The sequence below is a fragment of the Corvus cornix genome, chromosome 5 (genome assembly GCF_000738735.6).
Source record: "Corvus cornix cornix isolate S_Up_H32 chromosome 5, ASM73873v5, whole genome shotgun sequence".
In the NCBI taxonomy this organism is placed as follows: Eukaryota; Metazoa; Chordata; class Aves; order Passeriformes; family Corvidae; genus Corvus; species Corvus cornix.
Genome location: NC_046335.1, coordinates 36,145,418 through 36,158,135, shown reverse-complemented (window position 1 = coordinate 36,158,135; position 12,718 = coordinate 36,145,418). Strand labels below are relative to the sequence as shown.

At 37.5% G+C, this 12,718-nt stretch overlaps 1 protein-coding gene across 2 annotated transcripts in view; it reads right to left on the bottom strand.

Moving 5' to 3' along the window:
* Positions 1-12,718, bottom strand: part of RBM25 (RNA binding motif protein 25) — a 33,678-nt gene that overhangs the window by 3,014 nt on the left and 17,946 nt on the right. The window contains exons 8-17 of one of the 2 annotated variants that reach the window (XM_039552345.1): positions 11,633-11,686; positions 11,298-11,381; positions 7,456-7,736; positions 6,375-6,591; positions 5,978-6,067; positions 4,344-4,417; positions 3,483-3,633; positions 2,800-3,124; positions 1,496-1,770; positions 961-1,059 (exon numbers count right to left, since the gene is read on the bottom strand). In XM_039552345.1, coding sequence (XP_039408279.1) covers positions 961-1,059; positions 1,496-1,770; positions 2,800-3,124; positions 3,483-3,633; positions 4,344-4,417; positions 5,978-6,067; positions 6,375-6,591; positions 7,456-7,736; positions 11,298-11,381; positions 11,633-11,686 — 1,650 coding nt within the window. The remainder of the gene's footprint in view (positions 1-960; positions 1,060-1,495; positions 1,771-2,799; positions 3,125-3,482; positions 3,634-4,343; positions 4,418-5,977; positions 6,068-6,374; positions 6,592-7,455; positions 7,737-11,297; positions 11,382-11,632; positions 11,687-12,718) is intronic. The other variant, XM_039552347.1, reaches the window with a different exon arrangement.

Sequence of the window (12,718 nt, the reverse complement as noted above, 5' to 3'; positions counted from 1 at the left end):
GGCAAAGCTCTTCCTGTAACACTCCTCATAACTGGATTTCTCACCTACCTGGTTAAGTATTTAATTTTTTTTTCAGAACCAAGTAAGTTGTCTTTCAATACCATAGACTTCCATTAATTTTTTTATATATATGCACACACACACATATATAATGTAAGCATGGCAAATATTCAACTTCTGCTTTTGACTTTTTCCTAATCAACTGTGTAACAAAACCCTCAGGACTTGCTTTGCCTCTCATACAGTAGCCCCACAAGATAAACCAAGGCAAGCCATTATAAACACAAGTACCATGAAAACCGAAGAATTTTCAAAATTCCCTATTGATAAAAAACCACAGACTTGTCCAAAGAGATTAAAAAAGGCAACTTGTAAGAATTTAGTTTGTAATTTGCTGGAAGAAGCTACACAGACTTTAGTTTAAACAAGTCACGCAATGGCTAAAAGGAATGAGTTCAAATGCTAATTCTAAAACCTTACTTATTTGCTTACTACTAAAGGAACAACATCTAAAAAGCTTTTAAAGAAATTCATCTAGTTAATCCAAAAAGGTATATAAAAACCATAGCTGTTTTTCTCCTACATTTACACAAATCCTATTTTTAAGCTAAAAAATTTTAGTAGCAAATGAGATACTAACTCTGAAATCTAATGATAAAACCATCAGTTAAAACAGCTGCTCCTGTCAACGGATTATTTCTTTCTCTGGTTCCATGTTTCTCTAACAGATATCAGAGCATCTAGCATGTACATATGGTGCATAGGCATTAAGGGAGGTAAACTTGTAAAACATTAGGGTACACATTGATTCCAAGTACACCAACTGTCTCTGCTGACCAGTATCACAGATTACTGAGAAGTTAAGAACAGACTGCTTCCAAATACAGATCCAGCAGTCACTGCTGCAGTTTAAACAGGGAGCAAACTCCAAACTTCACAGAGAACATGGAAGATACGAACCTTAGAGCAAACAAAGTCAACTAGTGTGGCTTCTTCTTCACCAATATATTCTATTATTTTCTTGTTGATCCATGGTCTAATTCGACGTTCCATTAGTGTCTGGAAAAAAACACAAAACCAAAATGAATAATTACCTTAAACTTCACTCTGTTGCAACAATTGCCCAACAGGCATCTCAAACAGCTATTTAGCAGAAGATACATTTTCCTATCAATGATATAACCCTTAGAGATTTGGCATCTGCAAGTATTTCTGAGAGCCACTCAAAAGGCCCTGTAAAAACATGTTTTTCTCCTTCCATAAAACTGCTTGACAATTAGTAGTGGCAATTCAAGAGAGACCAAACAAAAATAAGCAGGCCTACTTCAGAATAAGGATTATGTATGAACAATAAATAGAGGATTCAAGTTTGACGCCACTTGATGATGATACTCCAATCCACTGGGGTCCCAGTAACCTTGTTTTTCTATTAAATTGTAAGATTTACTTGGAAAAATTAAGCCTTTTTAAGAATGATTAAATGAAATCTACTTACTGAATCCACAATTGACCAGTCGAGAGGATAAGCAAAGAGCTCTGGTTTTGCTGTGGGAATCTTCTCAATGAGACTCTTAATATGTTTGCGCTTTTCTTCTGTATTGACACTGCCTTTGATACTGCTTTTATCTTCTTCTCCATAATCCAGGGGAACAAGTTTCCTTTTCCGGGGCACATCGTCGCTGTCTTCATCATCAAATTTATTGAAAACACTATCCACAGCAAGCTTCTTCCTTTTTACAGCATTGGGCTGATTAGGACTATTGCAGGCACCTGCAACCCAAAAGACAGAGTAACATATTCATCAACTGCAACTGAAGCTAGTTTGCTCTTCCCCCATTACTTGAGGAATATTGGTTTGTATGCTACATAAATGTCTGTGAATGCCTGGCATTGGCTTTTAATCTCTCAAACTCTGTTATAAAAGTGGGAAAAGAGGTAGAGCTGTCTAATGGAGGTTGTTCAAGACCCTGAGCCTTTTGAAAAATAGGGTCTTCCTTCTCTGCCCTGAAAACCATTAGCACTCTCTGAGGGAAGACAATCACTGAGTTCCAACCTTAGAAAAGACAGAACACAGAAGTGAAAGGTTGTAATGCATAAGAAAAGTGTTAATCAGCCTGATACCATACAGTCTCTCATCGTTCAAGATATAAGACAGTGTAAGCTCAAAGTGCAGCCTGGCATAATTTAATCAAAATAGTAAATAATAAATACACAAACCTTCTGGAATACAAATATTTTTATTTCAGCTGCTCAGAACTAATTTTTTTTAAAACAGCAGGAACTTGCTAAAGTACTAAGGAACTCTAAGCTCAAATTTCACTCACAACTGTCATCAGTTCAGTGTGATATTCTAAAAGGAAGAAAAGAAACCTAATTTTGTTTTTCTTTAAAAGGTTCTTAAGTAAAAATAAGAACTACCTAGGTCTTAAATTTAACATATGCTTATACCAATGAAAAGTAGCAATGAGTTTTAAAAAAGATATTTATAGATACATTAAGGTGAAAAAGCCTGTGAAAGTAACCAATCCCAACTCAGAACATTCCTAAAAAACATTAGCTCTTGAACACGCCTCCTTAGCTCATAAACTTCCCTCCTTTTTTGCCCTCAAGGTTTTGGATGAAGAGAGCTCTATAAAATGTATCTTCTGGATAGGACAACTCAAGCACAGCATCTGGATAACAACTACTTGATATAAGTACATCAAAACACATGACATATTTGGAAAACCATGTGGCTACTCAGCTTGACAATTCTCATTTTGATCCCATAGGAAAGATTGAAATAAAATGTAAACTTGCCCAATTTGAGGCTAAGTCCTATTTTGGGTCGATGCTCCTCCAGTTGCTGTTGTTCAGGTGAATTTTCATGAGGGATAATGATGCCACAGGGAGATTCATCACCAGGTGTGTTAGGAGTTGCATTTCCACTAGCAGAAGAAACAGATGGAGCAGAACTGATGGGTCGTAAAGTTGGTTTAAGGCAGGGCTTTTGTTCAGGCTCCTCCTCCTCTTCCTCTGGCTCTTCTCTTTTTTCTTCTTTTTCCACCTTGTCTTCCTCTTCCTCCTCAGATTCTGGCTCTTGTTTTATTTGTGGCTGCCTACGCCGCTCAGCCTCCTGCTCCATCTACAATGAGAGAGACAATTAGCAAAAATAGCAGCTCTCTCAAAACCAATACTGTTTGAAAAGAATATAAAGATCCACCTCTTTAGGAGACTGTTAGTTAAGAAAAACACATGTAATTACTGGCATTATTGTAAGGAATACTGATTAATTCAAATTTGGTTTCAAACTCCATCAAATCTGGATGTTGATCTAGAAAGCTATTTTTCATTTCCATTGTTCTTACTGTTTATCTGAACTTCTTTTTAAGAAAAAGTGAATAGAGAAAATAGTAAATATCAGATCTCTTACGCGATTTTGCTCAATACAACCAGATTACAATGGACTCTCTCTTCTTCCTGTCAGACCAACAGCAACTCACCCTCTGGAGTTCTGCATCTGGATCTGGATGTCCTTCAGCCAGAAGACGCTGCCTAATTTCTTCTAATTCTTCTTTTTCCCTTTTCCTATCTCGTTCATCTGCTTCCATCTCTTTCTCCCTGTCTCGTAGCCTCTTCTGAAGAGCACTACCCCTACAAAAGATACACAGTTTGTACTTGAAAGAACATTTCAATGAGAGGCTTGTACCACAGTACAAGAAAAACTCCATACAGATATATCTCACACTAAATGAAAGTAAGATTCATAAGAGCATCTGGCATCCTCTGTTTTTGTAACAGAAGAATCTAAGATACCAGTTCTCAACCTTACTGTACAGAATCTACCCTACCACATTAATCATAAGTAGAGAATGTGGTTGTTGATCTCTCTAGAGAAAGAATCAAGTTTTATAGGTTTTGACAAAAACCACTTGTGCTAAATTAGTTTAATGCAAATGTTAGCTAGTCCCATGCTGAAGGATGCTCCCAATCATTTACATTAACAAGCTTGTTCTTCATACTATTTGCAGCTTCTTTGCAGTGAATTATTTAGAGGCATGTTTGTTCCCTTCTCCCTGCTCTCAGCACCTTATTTTGACATTACACTGACCTCTGCCCTGCCTCACCCTAAAGTAAAGTGATAGGAATGAGCAGCTGCTCCCAAGCATTAACAAGTAGAAGTAAGGAGCTTCCCTTCTCCCTCTGTCACTTATCAAGTGACACTTAAAAAATTTAGGTCATTATAACCCTTTTATTGCTACATTACAAGTTAAATATAAACTCCATAAGCATCTGCCAACAAACCCCACAACTGTGTTAAAATGAACAATGGAGATTTTGGTGTTAGGAATACGAAGACATACCTGTAGTATTTTGGATCATCTCTGTCATCATCATAATCTTCTAAGAATTCTTTCAACCGTTTGGCTTCTTTTGCCTGCAAGGAATTGAAACTTAAATAATGATTTCTGGTTTCCTTTCCAAGAGTTTAAAATTTATTAGTACTATTAGTAAATTAATTGTAGATCTACTCTGCTTCAAACTAAAAATACAGAGTTTTCCAAACAGATTATGGAAAAGTTTTGGTATTGCATCCAGAGGGTCCACTGGGATTGTGTCACTGATTTGCATATATATATATATATATACACACATACACCCCCCTCCCCCCCGTATTTATTTGGGTTTTTTTGTTTTACATTACAGATGAAGAGGATCAAAAGCTCCTGTTCTCCAAATCCTTTAAGTCTAGCACTGGGTATTTCAACATGGTGGCCTAAGTGTATTTTATCAGTACTGCTTTGTTTCAAGAGGCTTTTTTAAGACAGTCATGCACAGAAACAAAGCTGATGGCTGCTCCTAGGATAAGCACTCTCCTGTTGTGGTACTGATACAAACCATGTGGGACTAATGTACAGGCCTAACACTGTAGGGGGTGAGGGAGAAAGAGGAGAGACTCTCTCCCCCTCTGATAAAATAAAAAGGCAAAACCCCCAGTTCTTTAAGGAAAATTAAATTAGGACCTTATAACCTGTATCTTAGCAACATCCTTAAACCAACAGTAAGATACTTCTATGCTAATGACTTTGAGAAACAAATTATGATTATGGATGTAATTTCAGCACAAAATTTAACACTGCTTTCTATAACTGCCATCCAAAGCCAGCATGCAGGAGGATTAGGAATGGAAAATATCCTTGAGTCCATTTCAAACATTTTTTCCCCTCATGCATTTAGAGGGAAAACTTGGATTCCACATGAAACAATGTGTTTTATAATCCCGTGTGTTTCTTTGCATATATGGCTTTGAAGCAATTCCTAATCCATTGTCTACTCTCTCAACATCTTCTCGCTTTCTCTGGGAAACTATGAAGTGAAATAACACCCCTAAAACTTAAAATAACTTCCTTATGCTTTAGCACAGAACTATGAGATTACAGAATTATCTATCTTGCAAAGGTGTCTTTTTGAACAAAACTTCCAAGTGTTACGTTGATAACTGTGATAATTGCACAACTAGTGAACTAAAGACAGGAGTTTATAAAGTGCTTAGATACATTAAAGAATATTGTATCATATCTCACAGAAGGTTTGGGCACATGAGCAGGTTGGAAGTTAAAAAAATAGGTCTAGTTCCACCTGCATGACACAGAACACACAGTAGGCTTTGTCACAAGTCTGACAAAAGTTACAGATGTAACAGTGCATGCTGATCAGACGACAGTATTTTGCAGCTGCCGACTTCTCACTCTTCTGCCTTCACAAGACCAAGCCACTAGGCTTTTTTTTCCCCAGACTCTAAATAGTACTCCCACTTACTAGACATCTTCTGTTTCAAGTCTATTAACTGAGTATTTTTTTGGTAGTAAAAACCACAGCCTTTTATACAAAATGAGAGCTCTATTACTATCCATAAACGTAACAGTAGAATATTCCATTCTAAATGGGACCAAGAGAACAACGCAGGGAAAACTACATGTAAAACTATAAGCCTTACCATTTCCCTTCTTCTTTCTTCTTCCCTCTCAGCCTCTTTTTCATATTCTCGACTTTTTTTTCGTTCTCTGATTTCCCAGTTTTTAAGACGCTGCAACAGAAAAAAATACACTCCAATCCTCAAGAACATGAAGAACAGCAATACTACTTTAAAGTTAGTTTGGATTGTTGTTTAAAACAACTGTATTATAAATAATCTGCATTATTTTAATTTAAAACATCAGAATAAAAAGTCTATTTTGACAGTGACTTACATACTCTGCCCCAGATCATGTACTCAAATGATTTAAAAGATATTTAGGAAAAGGAGAAGGAATGATATATTTTATACTAGAGGCCTTGTTATCAACTCTCAAAAACATTTTTTTATTTCAAGAACCTTAAAAATTCCAACCTACCTCTTGATATGCCGCTTCCTTTTCACGCAGTTTCCTCTCTAGTTTTCGTCGTTCGTAGGCATCTTCTTCATCTTCTTCTCGGTCTCTCTTCTTATCCTTTTCCCGCTCTCTTTCCCGTTCTCTTTCCCGTTCCCGTTCTCTTTCCCGTTCCCTCTCGCGTTCTCGTTCTCTTTCCCTCTCGCGTTCTCGTTCTCTTTCCCTGTCTCTGCTCTTTTCTCTGCGGGAAGAAAAAACCCCAGAGTTCAGTACAGACCCTTCCTCTCCATTCAGTTAAATGATTAATAGCATCTTAGAGGTTATTTTAGTTCTGCAGTTGCAGAAGATGATTAGCTGGTATAGAAATGGGCATAAAATCAACACTTACTAATGGTATTCAAAAACCCATTTATGTGAAAGTAGTTGTTTGAGCACTAACCATTAAATAGCAGTACCTACAGAAACAAAGCATAAGCACGTGGCAATTTCTTAATCAGACTGTGTTAGCAGTTCTCCACAGCCAAAACCACCACAAATAAAGGGTATCCTTAAGAAATCTTTCATGTTTATGTGGCTTAGAGACAATTTTAACACTTCTGACAAGATGATTTAACGTGAAAGCAGCACTTGGAATACGATATGATTAATTACCGCTTGAAAGAGTAATCCCCTTGCTTTTACTAAAAAAAACCCCACAAACCAAACAAAAAACCAAACCCAACCAACTGAAAAAAAACCCCCAAAATCCAACCAAGAAGCCAACCATGTAACAAAGGAAATAGTAAAACCTGCTTAAGCTAAAAAATACCACAAATGTAAGATAAGCCTAAACAGGAATAAAGCTAATAATGAAAAATAGGAGAGATTTGAGATAAAAACAGTATGCTTAAATCATGAGTGGAGAGTTGCTTACTGCATATTGCAGTTTTTATATTCTTGTGCTGTGGGGGAAACCATGCATTCTCCCGTTTGGAATTCCTGCTGCTGACTATGATCTTCCGCAAGGATCATTTTCTTTTGAATGGCAGCTGATCTACTGGACTATATGCATTTAGTAAACGGCACTAAGAAAAAGCAAAATGAAGAGTAACTGAAGTACATTTACCTTGATCTGCTCCGATCCTTGTTGCGATCTGAACTCCTTTCACGATCTCTGTCACGGTCTCTGTCTCGTTCGCGGTCTCTGTCTCGGTCCTTAGTTCGGTCACGATCCCTATCTCGCTCCCGTTCACGCTCCCGTTCCTTCTCCTTCTCTCGTTCACGCTCCCTCTCTCTTTCACGCTCCCTCCTTTCTCGTTCACGCTCCCGTTCCCTTTCTCTTTCTCTGCGTTCTTTTTCAATTTCCTGTCTTTCTTTCTCCTTTTTGCCTTTTTCCTCCTCCAGTTTCTAAAAACCAACAAGAGAACTTTCATAGTTAATTCTGTAGTTACACAAAGTGGATACTCCCGGCGCAACACACAAGGCTGGTAATGGAAATACCAAAACCGCCACTAATTTAAAAATGTTAAATAGGGTTTGGTGGGTGTTTTTGGAACTCATAAGTATGAAATAAAAATGCAGCAATCACAAGACTAAGTTTCGTGCAAAAGCATAGATCTACACAGACCAGCAATCTCCAACCTTAGCAGAGTAGGGCTGGCCTTGTATTATGAGCTGACTAAACTGCACATTCAGAGTGCACTACAGTCAGGATTCAGGTGGGACCCAAATTCCATTGGCCCTATAAGCCAGTTGGGTACAAGTAAAGTGAACTTCCAGCTGACAAAATTAAGTCTGTTCAATTAGGAAAGTATTATTTCAGTGGAATGCTTACTGGGACAGTGAGTTGTTTCCCAAAAAGTCTTGGCACACCAAAACCATCCTAGATGAAAACTCGGATAAAGAAACATATCCACTTACACACAGTGCCTGCGGTTAAATAGTGAAGAAAACTGACACTTTTCCCCTTTTCCCTCCCTAAAAATGGTCTAAGTGTTCACTGGTAAGAACTGGACTCTGCAGAATGGAATCTTTACTTCCATGACTGCAAGATGGAGACAGTTAAAAAAAGGTTGGAAATAGCTCTTTTGAAACACAGAAACTAAAGGTTACCTGCTACAGTTTTACTAAAAATTGTACAAAATTGCCACTTTTTTCAATTAGAAACAGTTCTTATGACCAGAATTCCTATAAGACAATAGAAAATACATCAACAGAATGATAGATAAATCCATCCTTGGAAGCAATTGTTATGTGTTAACTTACAGATGCTGTGCTAGGACATGGACCGCCAACACTGGATTAACCTTGCCTATTAGCTATGTTTCTGGGAGGAAGAGCAAGTACACGGTTCACAAATATACCAAATAACAACCAAATATACCAAATTGCAACCTGATGGATGCCAGAATACCACTTTTTGAACAAATATTGAGCAGAATAAACAGGTTTATCCCCTTTGGCTCCACGTTTACCATCACTGAAATGAAATTAAAAACTGGAACAATGAAACAGCATTTTCTCTGGTTTGTGTTTTTTTTGTTCTTTTCTTTTAAACAAAGCATTTAAGACAACTTTAAAAAGCAATCTTACCTGATTAGTGTTCTTCTGCCATAGGCACAGGGACCAGAGAACCGACAAAGGATTACAGAAATAAAGCTAATTCACTAGTGATTAATGTATCCAGTGAAACTATGCTGCATTGATAGCACAATACAGGCAACCCCATGTTGGATACATTGAAATCACAAAAGGAAAAAGGGACTAAAAATGGTAGGAATTGGTAGAAAACTGATGTGAAAAAAATAAAACTTAGATCCTATAATATACACTGGGCTGAAAAACTGATTTCTAAGGACTGTATTATCCAGGAGCTTTACAGTGTTAAACCTCAGTAGGGTCAAAGGTTAAACTAGGTTGTCAACTTTTAAAAACAACTTACCTCAAATTTCATATACTTTTAAAGAAAGTTTACATACTGAAGTGGTTGATACTTACAGGTTATCTTAGATGTTCCAATAGAAATTTCTTTAGTTGAACTCCTGATTTTTCGCCACTCTCAAAAACTTTGTGGTAAGATTTCTCAAGAGTGGGTTTCTTTCTTTTATTAAAAACATATTCACACAAGTGTAAATACACACACACAAGTTTTGGTATATTAAAATCCATTTCCTAAGTCCACTTTCTTAAAATCCAATTGAAAAAATAAACTGGTTTGTTTTGTAATCAAAATCTGACCTCAATCAACTTCTGTAAACCTAAATAAAAGGATCTGAAAGGGTAATGGGATGGGAACAGTATCAGATAAACTGAAGCAATGAACAGAAATGAACAGGTAGAAGAATTATAAATCTTACCTTGAGCTCTCTTCAGACTCGTCCGTGCTGTAAATGGACGCCCCCTGCAATGCTGATACCCTGACAGTCTGTCGTTATTGTTTATAAACTCATACCAAAAACATGCAAAGGTTCACTGGGCTCACTAGCCAGCTGCTAAGGATTCAACAGCCCCTTTTAAACATATCCAATACACACAATGACTACTTCCAGTTGATTTTTGATGTTAAGAAACCCAAAATAGTCCCCCAATAATACAAATCAAAGGCAGTGAAATGCCCAACAGCTTCTGAAACAATGAAGCTTGGTTTTTGTTTATTTTGTTTGCAATTTTAAAAGAAGTATTACTTTTTTGCATCTTAGTATCAGTGACAACTCGGGGCTCGGAATTGAACGTAATTCTACTGAAGTTTCACCACTAACCAGTTTCACATTCAATTGCTGAGCTTCTCCAGATAACTTTTTCTAGATTTCTTTCCCCCCAGGTTTGTATCTTGAACAACTTCAGTCAAGAGAAAAACTGAATACATGTACATACAATAACGTGTAGTCACCTGTGTTTATACTGATACGGTTGCATGAAAACATGGTACCATCCCCAGTGACTGCAAGTGGTAAAGCCAAACAACACAGGCACACTTCACCTTGCTGTATCCTCAACATTTTCTTTAATGTTGATTTGGGGGTACTTTGAAAGAGAAGTGTGTGCTCAAAAGAGCAGCTTGTTGATACTTTCCTAGACCAAGGACCAGTCCAATCTTGTTGGGGAAAAATTAATACCAACTTAAAGCTAAGCATTGAAATAAGAACATCACATGCATAGTTGTGCTCTCCGATCCGCAAGTATCACTTTCCAAAGCAGAAACATTCACAGATGCACTAGCATTAGTGGAAACTTCTGTAAGTGGGGACCCTGGGGTGGGACTTGATGTGCACAAATATTTCCAAGCCAGTTACCCCTTTGCATATTTTTCTGAGGGGGCATCCATAAGTATAATAAAAAACAGAAACTCATACTTACATCCTATTCCATGTTACTTTCCAAGCTGTGAGTTTCATCTTGCATTAGTCACCATATGATCTCTATCATAATGGTGGGGGTCAATGAATAGATTAGCTTTATGGGAATTTACAGTTCTTCCATGCATCTAAAGTTTGGTAAGTCTGGTAACCACTGACCTAGTTTTAATCTTCCCCCACTCTTAACTTAGAACTATTAAAGAAAAGACTTTAATTTAATTCACGTTTCATCTCTTCAAAAATCTTGGATAATGTTACAAATCTACCTAGAGAAACACACTCAAGTGTATGTCTTATACTGCAGCCCCATTTAGCCTTCACTTATAAATATCTTGACTTAATGTATGTGTAGCAACTTAAGCTGCCTTTTTTCATGCTGAAGTGAGAAGACTGAAAAATACTCAGTAGCAATCAATGTCTTAGCATAAAGATGTCACGGGCCACTTTAACGTGGCAACTGTCTTTTTCTGACTTGTAAAGAACTACATGTATATTAAACCTAATATAAACATCATTTTAAGTGATATTGCAATGTACTGCTAAATTTTATAATAGTGGTTTTTTGGATTTTGAAAAAGCCTAATTGTATCAAGTGCAAAAACAAGAATACTACCTTGTGTGTGTCTCTGAATTTACTGATCTCTCTTGATATCAGGTCTCTTTTGTCTTCCTCCATTTCTATAGCATTTATATCCTCCTAAAAAACAAGGGGGACAGGAGTAAAAGCATTAACAGCCATCTGTACAGACACAGGAGAACAAGAGAAAAGCTGAAGGTTAGAAGTTTTCAACCAGTCTTGCAAGAGATAAATAAAGTCCTTCTGCAGTACCAAACCTGACAGTCTGATGTTAATGAGTGGAAAAAAAAAAAAATCAGATGGACAAAAGTCACAAATCTGGCAACTAGCAGTAAACATAGTCATTGTCAAAGCCTACAATGTAAACGAACCTTGGTGATGAGTGGATAAGGTATCAGTGGGGCCACTGGAAATCTGCGGAAAATCTGCGGAAAAATCCACGGAGATTTTTTTTTTTAAAAATAGATTGCACACTACTCTGAAAAACAATGTTTTGTATGTTTGTACTACAAAGCAATATTGTATTGCTGTGATCTCATTTCTTTGATTCAACAAAGTTACAGAAGAACCTCGCTAATTCTCCCTTTGCTGAACACTACTTAAAACACATAGTGATGTCTCATGTTAGTAAGACTTCACTGAATTACAAGTGTACTACAGGATATTAGTACGCTATGGTAGCATCAGAAACAAGGCTAAGCTACACTTGCCAAAATAAATAAGTGTATTTGCAGTGGGTATGTCTTGATTTTACTTACTCGCTAATTCGCAGAATTTGGTAGACTGCACCTGCTCTTATATTTAGCGCGAATTAGCGAGGTTCCCCCGTGCTTGAAAAAGAAAACCAGATTCCACTCACTCTCAGCTCCCCGCACACATTTTCAACTCCCCCACAGCAGTCATGCCTTCACCCAGAAGAACTAACAGCCTCTGCTGCTAACACCAGCGGGAGTCATCTTCACTCTTCAGGGGACAACAGCCCCAAAGCTGGTGAGTTTCCACACCCCCCTCACCACCCCCACAATATCTGCATCCACCTTCCCTTTCCCCCCACCCTCAACAGTCTTTCTCTCCCCTCTCTTTTATGGACAAGAGAACAAGCTAGTACCATCTCTTCACTCCCACCTCTATCCACACAGGCCAAAGATGGCAACTTCCAAGTTTCTTGTCTTCCTTCCCAGTATGGGAAGGATGATGGGGTGCAATTTCACAATTGCTGTGTATTTTAAAAGAGCTTATTTGGCTACTTGACTAGCTCAGATTAGTAAAGTTCTACACAACACAGAGCCAAGAAAATAATGCTCTGTCACAGGGACATAGCACCCAGCTCTTCCACGACTGCAAAGGTCTCTTACAATGTTTAACTACCTGGCATTATTCATGGCCATATATATATATAGATATATATATTTTTTACCCACAGGACAATACACATTGTAACAGTGCTTGTAACAAAA